The sequence below is a fragment of the Vanellus vanellus genome (genome assembly GCF_965231255.1).
Source record: "Vanellus vanellus genome assembly, contig: HAP1_SCAFFOLD_160, whole genome shotgun sequence".
Taxonomy (NCBI): domain Eukaryota; kingdom Metazoa; phylum Chordata; class Aves; order Charadriiformes; family Charadriidae; genus Vanellus; species Vanellus vanellus.
The window spans coordinates 294,188-312,358 of record NW_028128363.1 but is presented as its reverse complement, the minus strand read 5'-3'; the positions used below and the strand labels follow the sequence as shown (position 1 = coordinate 312,358).

The 18,171-nt window shown below is 51.9% G+C and overlaps 1 protein-coding gene across 1 annotated transcript; it reads left to right on the top strand.

The window, feature by feature from the left end:
• Positions 1 to 13,890: 13,890 nt before the first annotated feature.
• Positions 13,891 to 14,826, top strand: LOC309684539 (olfactory receptor 14A16-like; the record flags this gene model as incomplete). The annotated part of the gene is made up of 1 exon (XM_082500437.1): positions 13,891 to 14,826. The coding sequence occupies one exon, from the start codon at positions 13,891 to 13,893 to the stop codon at positions 14,824 to 14,826; it is 936 nt and encodes a 311-aa protein (XP_082356563.1).
• Positions 14,827 to 18,171: the final 3,345 nt, after the last annotated feature.

Sequence of the window (18,171 nt, the reverse complement as noted above, 5' to 3'; positions counted from 1 at the left end):
CAAGGACCAGGGGTGTCAGTCCCAGGTGGCCAATGTCAGAAATGGGGAGGGTGGGGAGGTGAGGAGCAAAGCTGTCCTACAGTGTCAGACCTCCAGGGACTGCTTCTCCTCCCTGTCCAGACCCCCTGAAGGGACACCCTGTATCCAGAACAATCAGAGAATGCGTCTATCCTAATCGTAAGTGATAAACAGGAGTAATATAGTATATCCTTTAAAATAAAAAAGACATTTTTCTTAGGTGCACTTTGAAATCTCCTCCTTAACTACACTCTGAAACCTCTCTAATTGGCTGTACAAGTCTTGAAGATTTGAAGAAAATTACAAGAACTATGAACACCTTGTTAGGGCTTTCTGTCTTTTAATGAGCCCCACGGTGTATTTGGTGCTGAGTCCATGAGCGTCAGGCACTGAGAGAAGATTGAACAAAGTGCTCCAGAAGTCCAAGTCAGAAGCAAAGTACCTTGAAGCCTTGATTGGCCCCACTGAGGGTCGTTACTGCCAAAGCCTCCCCATGGGCTCGTTAGAGGAGATAACTGGAGGCTGTGGCTGCAGGTAGGCAAAGGCACTGTGCAGGTGGCTGTAATGCTGAGGAACCCCTTGGTTTGGTTGATGCAGCAGAAAGGCCAAACCTTGACCCTCAGGCCCTGGGAAGGCAAGTCCTGCCCACTGGTGGCTCAGGGCTCTTCCTGGTGGCCGTGGGGTGTGAGGGTGAGCGAGGCTGAGTGTAGGAAAATTCTGTGACACCTCCTGCCCTCCCAAAAAGGGGCAAGGACAGAACAAAATCCAGAGTCCCAAAAGAATCATAGAATCATTGAGAATTGCAAAAGAGCTTTAAGATCATAGAGTCCAACTGTAAACCTAACACTGCCGAGTCCACCACTAAACCATGTCCCTGTGTGCCACATCTGCACATCCATTAAATACCTCCAGGGATGGTGACTCAACCACTTCCCTGGGCCGCCTGTTCCAGTGCTCGAAAGCCCTTTAGCTGAAGAAATTTTTCCTAATACGCAATGTAAATCTCCCCTGGAGAAACTTGAGGCTATTTCCTCAAGTCCTCTCTCTCATTACTTGGGAGAAGAGACCAACCCCCACCTTGCTACAACGTCCTTTCAGGGAACTGTAGAGAGCGAGAAAGTCTCCCCTCAGCCTCCTCTTCTCCAGGCTAAACAACCCCAGTTCCCTCAGCCGCTCCTCACAAGACTTGTCCTCCAGACCCCTCACCAGCTTCGTTGCCCTTCTGTGGACACGCTTCAAGACCTCAATGTCTTCCTTGTAGTGAGGGGCCCAAAACTGAACACAGTACTCGAGGTGGGGCCTCACCAATGCAGAGTACAGGGGGACGATCACTTTCCTAGTCCTGCTCACCACACTATTACTGGTACAAGCCCGGATGCTGTGGGCCTTCATGGCCTCCTGGGCACACTGCCAGCTCATATTCAGCCACCAACACCCCCAGGTCCTTTTCTGCTGGGCATCTTTCCAGCCACTCTGCCCCAAGCATGTAGCGCTGCGTGAGGTTGTTTTGACCCAAGGGCAGGACCCGGCTCTTGGCCTTGTTGAACCCCACACCATTTGCCTCGGCCCATGGATCCAGCTTGTCCAGATCCCTCTGCAGAGCCTTCCAACACTCAGGCAGATCAACACTCCCACCTTAATTGGTGTCATCTGCAAACTTACTGAGGGAGCACTCCACCCCCTTGTCTAGATCGTTGATAAAGATATTAAAGAGAACCGGGCCCAGTACTGAGCCCCGGGGAACGTCACTTGTGACCGGCCGCCAAATGCATTGAACTCCATTCAGCACCACTCTTTGGTCCCGGCCGTCCAGCCAGTGTTTTACCCAGCAGAGTGTACACCTGTCCAGGCAATGAGCAGCCAGTTTCTCCAGGAGGATGCTGTGGGAAAAAGTGTCAAAGGCTTTAATGAAGCGCAGGTAAACAACACCCACAGCCTTTTCCTCATCCACTAAGCCGGTCACCTTGTCATAGAAGGAGGTCAGGTTTCTGAGGCAGGACTTGCCTTTCATAAACTCATGCTGGCTGGGTCTGATCGCCTGGTTGTCCTGTATGTGCTGCATGATGGAACTCAGGATGATCTCCTCCGTAACCTTTCCCAGCACCGAGGTCGGACTGATAGGCCTGTAATTCCCCAGGTCCTCCTTCTGGTCCTTCTTGTAGATGGGCGCCACGTTTGTTATCTTCCAGTCAACTGGGACCACCCCAGTTAGCCAGGAATGCTGATAGATGATGGAAAGTGGCTTGCTGAGCACTCCTGCCAGTTCCCTCAGTACCCTTGGGTGGATCTCAAGCGGCACCATAGACTTGTGTATTTCTAAGTGATGTAGCAGGTTCCTCACCATTTCCCCTTGGATTGCGGGGCTTCATTCTGCTCCCCAACCCTGTCTTCCAGCTCAGGGGGCTGGGTACCCAGAGAGCAACTGGTCTTACTCTTAAAGACTGAGGCAAAGAAGGCATTAAGTATGTCAGCCTTTTCCTCATCCCTGGTCACTGTGTTTCCCTCCACATCCAACAAAGGACGGAGATTCTTCTTGGCCCTCCTGTTGTTGATGGTGTATTTACAGAAACAGTTTTTTAATTGTCTTTTATGGCATGGCCAGATTAATTTCTAGTTGGGCTTTAGTCCTTCTAATTTTCTCCCTTCATAACCTCATGACATCCTTGCAGTCCAACAGAGTTGCCTGCCACTTCTTCCAACTGTCATAAACTCCTTTTTTCCCCTCAGTTCCAGCCAAAGCTCTCTGTTCAGCCAGGTCTTCGGCTGAAGACGGCTCGTCTTTCGGCACATGGTGACAGCCTGCTCCCGTGCCTTTAAAAGTTCCTTCTTGATGAATGTCCAGCCTTCCTGGACTCCTTTGCCCTTCAGGACTTCCTCCCAAGGGACTCTGTTAACCACACCCCTAAACAGGCCAAAGCCCGCCCTCCGGAAGTCCCAGGTGGCAGTTCTGCTGACCCCCCTCCTGACTTCTCCAAGAATTGAAAATTCTGTCATTTCATGATCACTATGCCCAAGACGGCCTCCAGTCCTCACATCCCCCACAAGCCCTTCTCTGTTGGCAAACAACAGCTCCAGTGGGGTGCTTCCCTCCTCTGCTCCCTCCCCACCTGTGTCAGGAAGTTATCCTCAACACACTCCAGGAACCTCCTGGGCTGTTTCCTCTCCACTGTATTGCATTTCCAGCAGACATCCAGTAAGTTGAAGTCCCCCACGAGGACAAGGGCTGACTATCGTGACACTTGTCCCAGCTGCTTCTAGAATATTTCATCTGTCTCTTCATCCTGGTTGGATGGTCTATAACAGACTCCCACCATGATATCTGCCTTGTCGGCCTTTATTTAACACCTCCCAGCACAGACTGGGCCCTTTCAAGTCCAAAATGGGGCCCTTTGAACCAAGCCCAAGAAGACTGGGCCCCGTCCCTGCACAAACTGGGTCCCCAATCCCCTCCCAGTACAGACTGAGCCTTCTCCCAGTATAAACTGCATCCCTTTAACCCCTCCCATGACAGACTGGGCCCCTGTCCCACTAGAAAGTGGATCTCCTCAACCCCTCCCAGCAGAGACTGGGCCCTGACCCAGTATGAAGTGGATCCCCTCAACCTCTGCCAGTACAGATGGGGCCCTCTCCTAGTACAAACTGGATCACTCGATCCCCTCTTAGTAAAAACTGGTTCCTGTCCCAGGACAAACTCCACCACCTCACCCCCTCCACACAGAAACTGGGTCAGGTGCCAGTACAAACTGGATCCCATGCCCCCCTCCCTTTAACCCCTGGGCCCCATTCCATGAGAAACTTTATCTCTTTAAACCCTCCCAGTATACACTGCGCCCTTCCCAGTACACACCAAATCCCTTAACCCCTCCCACTACAGACTGGTCCCCGTGGCAGTACAAACTAGATGCTGTGGCCCCCTCCCAGTACAGACTGGGTCCCCTCATGGTACAAACTGGATCCCGTGCTCCCCTCCCAGTACAGAACTGACTGTCAACAAATAGAGATTATTCCATTTAACCCCTCCAAGTACAGACTGGGTTCTGTCCCTTTATAAACTGGATCCCTTAAACACCTGCCAGTAAAGACTGGGCTCCGTCCAAATAGAAACTGGATCCCTTTAACCCCTCCCAGTACAGACTGGGCCAATGCCGAGTCCAAAATGGACTCCCCGGTCCCCACCCACTACCAACTGGCCACCTCCAATACAATCTGGATCCTCTAACTTATGCCAGGACAGACTGGCCCCTGTCCCAGTCCAAACTGCATCCCCTGATTCCCTCCCAGTACAGAAGGGGCCTTGTCCCAGTATGAAGAGAATCCCTTTAATTCCTCCCAGTGGACAAAGAGCCTCTTCCTAGTCCAAAGTGGATCCCAGCACAGCTCCCAGTGCAGACTGCTCTGTGTACCAGTACAAAATGGATCGCTTTAACACTGCCCTGTACAGACTGGGCCTCATCTCAGTACAGACTGGATCCCCCACTTTCCTCCCAGTACAGTCTGGGCCCTCTCCACGTAGAAACGGGATCCTCTGAGCCAATCCCAGCAGAGTCTGGGCCTCGTCTCAGTACAAACAGACTGGGCCCTGTCCCAGTACAAACTTTATCCCTTTAGACCCTCCCAGGGTACACTGGGCCACCCTCCCAGTCCACACTGGAGCCCCTGGCCCCTTCCCACTACAGTCTGGGCTCTGTCACAGTACAAACTGGGTTGCTTTAACCCCTGCCAGTACAAACTTGGCCCCTCCCACTACAAACTAGTCCTCTTTAACCCCTCCAAGTACAGGCTGAGCACACTCCCAGTATAAACTGCATCCTTTCATCCCCTCCCAGTACGACTGGGCACTGTGCCATTTCAAACTGGATTTCATTAAACCCTTCCAGTACAGACTTGGTCCCCTCCCAGTAAAAACGGGCTCTGTTTAGAATCATGGAATGGTCTGGGTTGGAAGGGACCATTAAAGGTCATCTAGTGCAACACCTTCAACTGGATGAGCTGTCTCCAAGCCCCGGCCAACCTGGCCTGGAATGTTTCCAGGGATGGGGCATCTCCTGTCGCTCTGGGCAACCTGGGCCAGTGTCTCACCATCCTCATTGTTAAAAGGTTCTTTATATCGAGTGTAAATTTCCCCCCTTTTAGTTTAAAGCCCTCACCCTTTGTCCTATCGCAACAGGCCCTGCCAAGAACTCTGTCCCCAGCTCTCCTGTAGGCCCCTTTATGTACTGGAAGGCCACAATAAGGTCTCCCCAGAGCCTTCTCTTCTGCAGGCTAAACAACCCCAACTCTCTCAACCTTTCCTCACAGCAGAGGTGCTCCATCCCTAGGAGCATCTTTGTGGCCTCCTCTGGACCCACTCCAATAGGTCCATGTCTCTCCTGTGCTGAGGGCTCCAGAGCTGGAGCAGCACTGCAGGTGGGGTCTCACCAAAGCAGAGCAGAGGGGCAGAATGCCCTCCCTCGATCTGCTGGTGATGCTTCTTTTGGCGTTCTGGGCTGCGAGCACACATTGCCAGCTCATGTCCAGCTTTTCATCCCCCAGTATACCCAAGTCCTTCTCGGCAGGGCTGCTCTCCATCCTGTCATCCCCCAGGCTGTATTGAAATCAGGGATTGCCCCGACCCAGGTGCAGGACCCTTCACTTGGCCTTGTTGAACCTCATGCTGTTCATACGGGCCTACTTATTGAGCCTGTCCAGGTCCCTCTGGATGACATCCTGTTCCCTGGGAGTGTCAATCGCAATACTCAGCATGGTGTCATCAGCACAAGTCTCCATCTGGACATGAGGCCGTTGACCACTACTGGATGGGATGATCCAAGCAGTTCCTCATCCACCGAACAGTCCACCCTTCAAATCCACGTCTCTCTAGTTTCACAGAATCACAAAGTGGTCAGGGTTGGAAGGGACTTCTGGAGATCATCTAGTCCAAGCCCCCTCCCAGAGCAGGGTCACCTACAGCAGGTTGCACAGGATAGCATCCAGGCGAGTTTGGAATGTCTCCAGAGTGGGAGATTCCCCCACCTCTCTGGGCAGCCTGTGCCAGTGCTCTGCCACCCTCAAAGGAAAGAAGTTACTCCTCATGTTAAGATGGAACTTCCTACATTCAAGTTTGTGCCTGTTCCCTATAGTCCTATCACTGGGCACCACTGACAAAAGACTGTTCCCATCCCCCTGGCACCCTCCCTTTAAGTATTTATAAGCATAGATAGGGAGCCCCCTTAGTCTCCTTTTCTCCAGACTAAAAAGCCCCAAGTCCCTCAGCCTTTCCTCATAAGAGAGATGTTCCAATCCCCTCATCATCTTCGTAGCCCTTTGCTGGACCCTCTCCAGCAGTTCCCTGTCCTTCTTGAAGTGGGGAGCCCAGATCTGGACACAGTACTCCAGATGAGGCCTCACCAGGGCAGAGTAGAGGGGGAGGATGACCTCCCTCGACCTGCTGGCCACACTCTGCTTGGTGCACCCCAGGATGCCATTGGCCTTCTTGGCTCCCAAGGGACATTGCTGGCTCATGGTCATCCTGTTGTCCACTGGGACATGCTGCTGCATGTTCCCCCAAGATCTTCATTCCTTCCAGCTGGACAAGCCCAGCTTTTTCAGCTGCTTCTCACAGCACAAGTGCTCCAACCCTGACCACCTTGGTGGCCCTCCACTGAACGGGCTCCAGTTTACCAGTGTCTCTCAGGCATTGCAGCGGGTCAGAACCTGGGGGAGTATTCTGGATCTGTTCTCAAATGTGCGGAGCCCAGGGCGGTAATCACTCCCACTGGCTGTGCTCCTGTTCCTACCACCCAGGATGCTTTTGGCCTTTGCTGATGACTTCATGTTTTCCCTAATGAAACCAAAGGATAACCAGAGCCTTTCCTGCAGTGCTGATACCAACCTAGGCAGTCCCTGCCCTCTGTCACTTCAGACCCTTAGTCAACCTCAGCGAAAGAACTTTAGATCTGTCCTTGTTGGATAACATGATGTTACTGTTGGCCTGTCCTTCAAGCCTGTCTAGGTCCCTTGGGATGGCAACCCTGCCCTCTAATATAGTGTCTGCTCTCCTCAATGAGGTGTCAGCTACAAATGTTATGAAAAAGCATTTTCTGATCTCCTTTGGGTAATTAAAAGCCCTTGAAACATGGTGGAACCCGACTAGATACATCCCTCTGGGCAGAACACTATGCATTCACCATGTTCTTCCAAGCCCGAGTACTGATCTCAGTTATTACCCATCTACTTATCCACCCAATCAGACCATAATGTCCTAACTGGACACAAGAATACTGCGGGAAATGAGGCTGATAGCATAGTGTTCGACGCAGAGTCTAGTTGGAGGCCTGTAAGTAGCAGTGCTCCCCAGGGGTCAGTACTGGCCAGTCTTGTTCAACATGTTAATCAACGTCCTGGATGAGGGCACAGAGTGTACCCTCAGCAAGTTTGCTGACATCTGTTGGAAGGGTAACACAGCAGGGCATAGGCAATCCAGGAGGTTCTTGGATTGTATTGACGACAACTTTTTTCTCCCAGTGGTAGAGGAGCAAACAAGGAGAGGATCTCTGCTGGACCTTGTCCTTACCAACAAGAAGGGCAGGTAGGCAGTGTCTCAAGCTCAAGGGCAGCCTGGGCTGCCATGACCATGAAATGGTCGAGTTTGAGATGCCCAAGGCAGCGAGGAAGGTGCGCAGCAAGCTGACCACCCTGGGCTTTAGCAGAGCTGACTGTGGCTCCTTGAAGAATCTGCTTGGTATAGTGCCAAGATTGGATGAAGCACTGGAGGGAAGAAGGGCCCAAGTAAGCCAGTTAATATTCAAGGCTCACCTTCTCCAAGCTCAGGAGTCATGCATCCCTACAAAGAAGAAGGCAGGCAGAAAAGCCAGGAGGCCTGCATGGATGAACAAGGAGCTCCTGGACATGCTCGCAAGTGAAAAGGAGGCCTATAGGGGGTGGAAACAGGGGCGGGAAGCCTGGGAGGAATACAGAGAAATTGTTCAAGCATCCCCGGATCAGGTTAGGCAAGCTAAAGCCCAGATTGAACTAAATCTGGCCAGGGGCATCAAGACAAACAAAAAATCCTTCTTTAAGTATGTCAGCGAGAAAAGAAAGACTAGGGAAGATGTGGGCCCTCTCCGGAAGGAAATGCAAGAACTGGTCACCCGGGACAGAGACAAAGCTGAGGTCCTCAGTGACTTTTTTGCCTCAGTCTTCACTGGCAAAGACTGCACCCACACTACCCATGATGCATAATGCAAAGGCAAGGAGTGGTAAAATGAAGAACCGCCCACTGTAGGTGAAGATCAAGTACAAGACCACCTGAGGAACCTGAAGGTGCACAAGTCCATGGGACCTGATGAGACACATCCACGGGTCCTGAAGGAACTGGCAGATGAAGTTGCTAAAGCCACTGTCCCTCATATTTGAGAAGTCATGGCACTCTGGTGAGCTTCCTGCTGACTGGCCAAGGGGAAACATAAGCCCTGTTTTCAAAAAGGGAAATAAGGAAGACCTGGGGGACAACAGGCCAGTCAGTCTCACCCCTGTGCCTGGCCCGATCATGGAGCAGATCCTCCTGGAAACTCTGCTGAGGCAGATGGAAAATAAGGAGGTGATTGGTAGCATCCAACATGGCTTCACCAAGGGCAAGTCATGCCTGACAAATTTTGTGGCTTTCTACAAAAGTGTTACAGCGGCAGTGGACAAGGGAAGAACAACTGATGTCATCTACCTGGACTTGTGCAAAGCGTTTGTCATTGTCCCGCACAATATCCTGGTCTCTAAATTGGAGACACATGGATTCGACAGATGGACCACTCAATAGATAAAGAACTGGCTGGACGGTCGCACTCAAAGTGTTGTGGTCAATTGCTCCATGTCCAAGTGGAGAGCAGTGATGAGTGGCGTTCCTCAGGTGCTGTACAACATCTTTGTCAGCAACATGGAGAGTGGGGTTGAGTGCACCCTCAGCAAGTTTGCTGATGAAACCAAGCTGTTTGGTGAGGTTGACCCGCTGGAGGGGAGGGATGCCATCCAGAGGGACCTGGACAGGCTGGAGAGGTGGGCCCAAGCCAACCTCATGCAGTTCCACCAGGCCGGGTGCAAGGTCCTACATCTGGGTCGGGGCAATCCCAAGCACAAATACAGGCTCGGCGGGGAATGGCCGGAGAGCAGCCCTGAGGAGAAGGACCTGGGTGTGCTGATTGACGAGAAGCTCAACATGAGCCAGCAATGTGAGACTGCAGCCCAGAAGGCCAACCAGATCCTGGTGTCCATAAAAAGCAGCATGGCCAGCAGGTCAAGGGAGGTGATTCTGCCCCTCTACTCTGCTTTCGTGAGACCAAGCCTGCAATATTGCATCCAGCTCTGATACCCTCAACATAAGAAGAACATGGATGTGTTAGGGCAGGTTCAGAGGAGGCCCTGAAGATGATCAACGGTCTGGAGCAGCTCTCCTATGAGGACAGGCTAAGAGAGTTGGGGTTGTTCAGCCTGGAGAAGAGAAGGCTCTGGGGAGACCTTATAGCCCCTTCCAGTACCTAAAGGGTGCCTACAGGGGAGCTGAGGAAGGACTTTATACTAGGGCATGTAGTGATAGGATGAGGGGCAATGGCTTTTAACTGGAAGTGGGTGGATTTAGATTAAATATTAGGAATAAATTTTTGACTTTAAGGGTGGTAAGGCACTGGTGGAGGTTGCCCAGAGAAGTTGTTGAGGTCCCATCCCTGGAGGTGTTTAAGGCCAGGCTGGATGGGGCTTTGAGCAAATTGGTCTAGTGGGAGGTGTCCCTGCCTATGGCAGGGGGGTTGAAACTTGATGATCTTCAAGGCCCCTTCCAACCTAAAGCATTCTGTAAACCAAGAAGTGCTTTTTTAAGTACATTAATAGCAAGAGGAGGTCTAAAGAAAACGCTGGACCGATAGTTGTTGAAGGTGGTCAACTGACTGATAGGGATGAAGAAAAAGCAGCAGTGTGCAATGCTTTTTTTTGCCTCACTCGTTAATCACGCATCTAGAGCTTGGGCTGCCCGGTCCCCTGAATCGGAGGACCACGAGTGTGGAAACAAAGACTTTCCATTTGTGGGACGGAAATTGTCAGAGAACAGCTGTATCAGCTGAATGTTCACAAGTCCATGGGGCCTGATGGGGTTCATCCCAGGGTATTGAAGGAGCTGCTGGATGTGCTGGCAGGACCTCCCACAACTTCTCTGGGCAACCTGTTCCAGTGCCTTACCACTCTCAAAGTGAAAAATTTCTCCCTAAAAACTAATCTAAATCTACCTTCTTCCAGTGTGAAGCCATTCCCCCTCATCCTATCATGTCCTGCCTAATTAATAAATCAGAGCAGATACACTGGACCTCAGCCAAGCACCAGAACCACGCTCAGATGTGTAACAAAGAAAGGCAGTACCAAGTGCCCAAGGTCCCATGCAAGGAAAAAGTTTTCTTCAGAGCATGCAGGAGTGGATGGCAGATGGCAATGGAAAGATGAAATGAGGTGACCCGAAGGAGAGCAAACCCTCATGACCAGAGAGACGCAGGGCTGGACTGTGCAGCCGTGGCAGGAGAGGGCGTTACTCTCTGTGATGTCTCTGCAGCCCTCCAGAGCCTGTGGTGTAGGGAAGCTGATCTCCAGGAAGGACACGGTGCTTTGGAAAATGTCCTCAGCGATGGACATCCCGTGATCCAACAACACTGGGAAAATCATTGCTCTATTCCTTGATTGCATCAAAAAGGGGTGACTAAAGGCTGTTGGAGGAGCAGTGCCGACATCTGCTGGATGGAGATGGGACAGGACTTGCCTCACTGCAGCTGCATGAACAAAGGTACTGAACGTCCCAGAGGTTCTCTTGGGGTGTGTTACACTGCTGCTCTGAATGGCGGTCGTGATCCTGCAGGTCTTGTGCTGTCCCTGCTGGCTGCATGCGGCTGTGCAGGAGAGCCCTGGCACCTCCCGTAGCGCCACAGGGTGTAGGTCACCTTCCAATGGAGCAGCTGCCCTGAATGAGGTTGGGCACTGTAGGGGTGCCTGTGAGAAACGGGCCATGGGTGCCAAAGGAGATGGGGTAAAGACAGCTGGTGGAGGAGAGAGAGTGTCACCACCATGCCCCACCAGCCTCAAAATGATGACTCCAGACACTGCCCTGTCCCTCTTAATATTTCCATCAGTTACAAGTACGTGTCTTAGACCACCTCTGGCACCTCATGTGTCACCTGTGCTTTGCATGGGTACAGGAGGTACAGGAGACTCCTGCCTTTCACTGCCTGGGTGTGCTGTCTCCTAGTGGGGCAAGAAGAGGGGATTCTTGGACATAACTCTGTCTCCAAAAGGGGAAATGGCACTGCAGGGAAGAAGTTTCTCTGCCCAGCAGAGGGAGAAAAGATCAGTGATGACTTCAGCTTGTTTCCCAGGTGGTTCCCCTGGAGCCCCAGGGACATCTCTGAGGGAGCCCAGAGGGGACAGAGGCAGTGCCACCGTGGGCTGGTCCTCTGCTGCCGAGCTGGGCCGGGCTGCTGGGCCGGAGGGAGCTTCTGGCAAGCGGGCAGCACTGCAGAGAGACAGCTCTGCCCAGAAGCAGGACTGAGGGCAGTGCCTGCAGGCAGCGAGGGAAGAGAAGAGAAGAGAAGAGAAGAGAAGAGAAGAGAAGAGAAGAGAAGAGAAGAGAAGAGAAGAGAAGAGAAGAGAAGAGAAGAGAAGAGAAGAGAAGAGAAGAGAAGAGAAGAGAAGAGAAGAGAAGAGAAGAGAAGAGAAGAGAAGAGAAGAGAAGAGAAGAGAAGAGAAGAGGTAAAGGCAGTCTGGGGTGGGAGGACAGGAGAGAGCTCACTGGGGGACAAACCTTCGCAGCCTTTCACATGGTAAGTCTCTGGCTGTGGGGCAATGCAGATGAGTTCCTGGCAGTGTCTCCTGGAGCTGGCACATGCCATGGCTGATAGGAGCTGTCAGGACGGCTCTCCTTGCTTGTCTGGTGTGGAGCAGGAGGATGTGCTTCAGAGCATGGATGTCCTGCTGCACCTTCAGAGAGACAATGACGGACAGCTGCCTTCTCCCAGGGATGGCTCCGGGGTTTGCAGATCGGTTTGCAGGCAGGGGTGGGCAGGGCTGTCCTTGCCAGCAGGGTCCCTGCACCCCAGGGGCTGTGTGCTGGGGCAGGGACTCTGCCAGGGTCAGCTCTGCGCCCGCCTCGCGAGCTCCCACGGCGCTGTAGGGAGAAGCTGTGGGTGGAAGGAGTGACCGCAGCATGGTAGGGTAGGGATGATTAGGTCAGGGCATGGTGCTTCTGCTCTCTAGAGAGTGCAGCAGCACAGGTGAGCTCTACCTCATGATATTTTTCAGAGGACCTCTTCAGCAGCACACCAACTCAGCAACATCTTCCCGTTAGCAGCCACATCAGGTTCGCTGTGAACTGGTCTTTAGCCCCCACACACTCAGAGATGCCCCTGGGCAGTGCCCCGTCCCTGGAGGTGTTGGCAGGCAGAGGTGGGCGCACAGCAGTGGGATGGTGTTTGTGAGCACTGAGCGGGAGTTGAGCCGGGGACCCGGGGACAGCTGCTGGCAGCAGAGACCCGGGCAGGGAGTGAGAGGGAGCTGCTGCCTGAAACACTGGCGAGGGGGATGTGGGCCCATCCGTGCTGTCCCTGCAGCACAGACACCTTCCCCTGGGCAGCTCCTGCCTGGTCTCCATTCCCAGCTGGGGCACATCTCTGCCCTCCAGCCCACGGGGTCTCGGGCACGCATTGACCCTGCAGCAGCCAGAGCCCAGCAAAGGACGAACCCTGGATTGCCATCTGCTTTGCATGTCCCTCCTCCCTTGTCAGGAGTGTTGTGGCATTTCACTGCCGTCCCCTCCTGCCTGAGCTGCCCTTATTCTCACCGTTGGATAAACTGAGGATAAACTGAGTCAGTGCGGGGGGTGGGGGTTGCGGGTGGCAGATTCAGCTCCCGTTCAGATGCCGACCCTTTGGGTCCTGCTCTGCACTCGTGTCTGTGGAAGCAATGTGCCCAGGTCTCCTCCAGGCAACTTCAGGACATTAACTATTTCCCTGAGGAGTCCTGTGGGGCTGCAGGGTGCTCTCCAGAAGGGCACAGTTCTCCCATAGTATCTCTGTGCTCCCTCGGATCCACATGGAGAAGACATCTCGGTGCTCAGGCCATGGAAATGCTGCTGGGCAGCTGTACGTGGGCAGCTGCAATGATCCCTCCTGGTCCCAGTCTGGGAGGGGAGAGATGAGAAAAGGCAATAAGCCTGTATATCTGCCCTTTGAACCTGCATTCCTCTCTTCTCCGCAGTGTCCTGCTTCTTTTGATGGCAACACCTGAGAGGGATCCTCCTCCAGCTGCAAGCTGCCAGCACAGGGCAGTGGTAAAGGGGACTGATGGGCAGAGCTGCTCTCCTCTCTCTGCAATAAGGGACTCTCCCTTTGCCTCTCAGGACCCACAAGACTTCACCTGGAGTGCATTAGAAATGTCAGGTATTTCAGCCATCCCAAACCGCTCCGAAATGTGGCAGGTACAACCAGAACAAAACAAAGAAAACAAAATCCCCTCTCCTCTGCTGTGCAGTTGGGCAAATTGCCGACAACAACACTGAAAAGCTCTTTGATATAACACGATTACATTTAATTGGAGACAGCCCTGCTGTCCTAGTTCCCTCTTGCTGCACAGCAAGGAGGACTCCTCGGGAGCCCATTGCGAAGTCCCTGCTCCCAGTGGCAGCCTCAGCCAGCAAAAGCCGGAGTTCAAGTGAGGGAGCTGCAGAGAGGTGCTCCTGAAAAGAGGGTCTGAATGTGGGGCTGCAAAGACATATGCAATCCATTTTGCCAGGAGAAGTCTGCTCTGACTCAGTACTGTCTTTTCCTCCTTAACAGATAGTCACAGATAAGAATAAGAGATACCCAGAGGCAGGAAATGTCCAACAGCAGCTCCATCACCCACTTCCTCCTCCTGGCATTGGCAGACACACGGGAGCTGCAGCTCTTGACCTTCGGGCTCTTCCTGGGCATCTACCTGGCTGCCCTCCTGGGAAACGGCCTCATCGTCACCGCCGTTGCCTGTGACCACCGCCTCCACAGCCCCATGTACTTCTTCCTCCTCAACCTCTCTGTTCTGGACCTGGGCTGCATCTCCACCACTCTCCCCAAAGCTATGGCCAATTACCTCTGGGACACCAGGGACATTTCCTATGCAGGATGTGCTGCACAGATCTTTTTTTTTTCCTTCTTGTTTGGTGCAGATTTTTCTCTTCTCACCATCATGGCCTACGACCGCTACGTTGCCATCTGCCATCCCCTGCACTACGGGACCCTCCTGGGCAGCAGAGCTTGTGTCCGCATGGCAGCAGCTGCCTGGGCCAGTGGGTTTCTCAATTCTCTCCTGCACACAGCCAATACATTTTCACTCCCCCTCTGCCAGGGCAATGCCCTGCACCAGTTCTTCTGTGAAGTCCCCCACATCCTCAAGCTCTCCTGCTCACACTCCTACCTCAGGGAAGTTGGGCTGATTGTGGTTAGTGCCTGTCTCTTCTTTGCATGTTTTGTTTTTATTGTGGTGTCCTACATGCACATATTGAGGGCAGTGCTGAGGATCCCCTCTGAGCAGGGACGGCACAAAGCCTTTTCAACGTGCCTCCCTCACCTGATGGTTGTCTCCCTCTTTATCAGCACTGGCATGTTTGCCTACATGAAGCCCCCCTCCATCTCCTCACCATTCCTGGACCTGGTGGTGGCAGTGTTGTACTCGGTGGTGCCCCCAGCAGTGAACCCCCTCATCTACAGCATGAGGAACCAGGAGCTCAAAGAAGCATTGAAGAAAGGGATTCAATGGGTTCACCTTCAGCAGCAGTAAGCTGCCCATGTCTCCTCACAGGCTGTCCCTACTGTGCTGGATAATAGTGAGGCCTTCGGTAAATGTGTCATCACAGCATCAGAACTGCCTTCCTGAGGAGCATCTCCGTAATAACAGGGCAGCTCTCTCTGTTGCAGGAAAATTGACATAAACTAAGAAAACGAAATATAAAATTTCATTGTAATTGAAGCAACCAAGGACACCTGCTGCTGCTCAAGTCCTCTGTACTGCCCCAACCCTATTTAATAATTTACCTAATATGAAAATAGAGAAAGAGTAACTAGACATGATTTATCTATGATTCAGTTAAGGAACTACCACCAGACAATGTAGCATTGTTGAGAAGCAGGGGATTCCTGTCAAGAGAGTGATGAACTGTAGGTCAGGTCAGCGAACCCAGAAAACCTCTTGGAACTGCCAAGATCAGAGAAGTGGTAAAAGGTAATTCTGCCAGGGGGAGATCGCGACCACTGACTCGCTGACCACCTACCCAAATGATACCACCTACTCAAAAGAGAACAATGGAAGAAGAAGACAGAGTCTGTGCACTAATTTACATGGGAAGCAAAGAAATCTCAACCAATCCTTGAAGAGAATAACAATGAGTAACTGTGAATATATATATGAATTGTTTGAATATGTAAACATCAATGCATAGAAGTGGAGTCTTTTGAAGCTAAGTTGTGCTCCCGTTTTGGGCTGAGCACCCCATTTCCGCGCATTAATGGAATAAACTTGGAAATACCTCTGCTCTGTGTGTTATTGGCTTGCACACCGTGTAACAAACCCAGATTTGGGATATCAGGAGGGTGTCATACTGCAGTGAAATAGATCTAGTTTTGTCTTTGAGGCAGCAGCAGAAGGATGTGCAGTTCCGTGCAATGACATGGAGCTAAATAGAGGATTCAAATGAGTCTATGGGATGAGACATCTTTGGCATCTAAGGAGCATTAGGAGGGCTTTGGAAGAAGCCGCACAGGTTATGGGGAACTCACAGCCATTAGGAAAACCTCAGAAAACGACAGCCTTGTGTTTGAAGAAATAGTGAAGACAGAGTCATCAGTAGAGCTTGGGACAGCATGGGGTCAGAGTGGGCTGGGGAAGCAGGGGTTGGCATCTGCATCTGTTCTGATGCTGGCATCATCTTCTCTGATCTTGGCATCTGCAGAGAAACAGCCACAGCCTGTGGGGCCTATGGCCCCTTTGTTGGGGCTGGGACTCCCCAACAGAACTGAAATCCTTGTCCTTTTGACTACGGCTGCGGTCTCTTCCACTGAGGCCCCTGAGAGCACTCCAGTTCCTTACATCAACGGGGCCTTGTTGCCTCCACCCCACCCTCCAGAGGGCCTGAGAGGTGTCCTACCACTGTCTTGCCCTTGGCATCACACACCCCTTCATCTCACTGCTCGCAGGAAGAGCCCTGAGCTTCCCGTGTGGGAAAGGATCCCCATTCCCAGGGTGTGGGGGTCAGTGCTTGGACATCCCGCTTGATGAGACAGGTCAAGGGCTTTCACAACCACTTCCATGTTTGATTTTCAACCTGTAAGCAGTGCCTCTGACTTCCTGCTTCACCAGCCTCCAGGGACAGTCCCTTTTCTGGTCATTCCCTCCAAGGTCTTTTCAGGGGTGGCCCTCAGTGCAGCCCACTGACATGCTCAGAAACTTGGAGCTTTGCTGCTGCCTTTTACTTCTCAAGAGGCCAGTTCATTAACATGCAAAATGCCCTAACAAGCCAAGGCTCTGAGCATAATTTTCTTCACTTTACAATTCTTATTTGAGAGATTTCAGAAGTGAAATGATTTTAAAAATGAAAGAAAAGAAAAGAAAAAAGTTTCCTTTTTCTTCCACTTGTCTTTGTTTATCTGCTTACGCATTAAGTGATATCAGCAATTTCCAAATGATATTGAAACTGGACCTCTCCAAATGGAGGGTGAATGTGTAGGTATTGAGGTTTGGGCTGGATTGGCCACTCAGGCAGAACGGCAGATGCTCTCCCCTACCGAGGAGAGGCAGGAGAGAGAGAAAGGGACTTATGAGTTTGGAAGGACCTAAACTCTGTTAATGAAATATTAATAATAAAATAAAAAGTCCATAATGAAATATATACAAAACCATACCAAGCTCCCAGGATGATGATCACGTCACTGGCTGGCGCTGGGGCAGTCCCAGACTGGACTCAGTGATGGATGGGAACTGGATTCCAGATAAGGATTCAGGATCGGGATCACAGGCAGACGAACAGACAGAGTCCTCCTCAGACACCGGTCATTGAAGGAAGAGAGCTGACCCTTTGATCCCTCAGCTTTTATACTGAGCATGACGCAGATGGGATGGAATACCCCATTGGTCAGTTTTGGGTCACCTGTCCTGTCCGCTCAGCCTCACAGGTGTGACCCCTCTGTGCTTTTCCACTTCCAACCCTCCAACGGGCAATTACCAAAGTTCACTGCCCGTGGGTGTTATAGCGATAAGTATAAGCAAGAGCCTCTCTGCACACCGTGCCTGGGCATCAGCTGTAAACATAGGTCTGATCACTCTGAGAGAGCAAACACTGTCTGCACAATATGCAGTTAATTTCAGTAGTTAGAAGAGGCCCGGCTAAGAAGTAAAGGTACTGAACAAAATTGGTCCTGTTTTACCTCAAACCAGGACATGGTGTCCATTCCTCATGCTGTGGGACGTCTCAGACACATGCAGAGCAGGGGAGACACACCACAAGAGTGGTCAACACCTCCGAGTGCGACTCACTCTGTGCCAAGTGTTAGAGGGGGCATGGACAGTCCATTCAAACATTGTTCTTAGAATCACGGAATGGTTTGGGTTCAAGGGACCTTAAAGATCGTCTACTTCCAAGCCCCCTGCCATGGGCAAGGACACCTTCCACTGGACCTGGTCTCTCAAAGCCCCATCCAACCTGGCCTTGAACACCTCCAGGGATGGAGCCTCCACAACTTCACTGGGACACTTGCTCCATTGCCTCACCACCCTCAGAGTCAAAAATTTCTTCCTAATATCTAATCTAAATCTCCTGTCTTCCAGTTTGAAGCCTTTACCCCTCGTCTGATCACTACATGTCCCCGTAAAAAAGCCCTCTCCAGTTTTCTTGTAGGCACCCTTCAGGTACTGGAAAGCTGCTATAAGCTCTCCCTGGATCCTTCTCTTCTCCAGGCTGAACGACCCCAACTCTCTCAGCCTATCTTCATAGCAGAGATGCTCTAATCCTCTGATCATCTTAGTCAGCCTCCTCGGGACCCGCTTCTTCTTATGGACACAGTATTCCAGGTGGGGTCTCCCGAGAGGGGAGAAGAGGGGAAGAGTCACCTCCCTCGACCTGCTGCCCATACT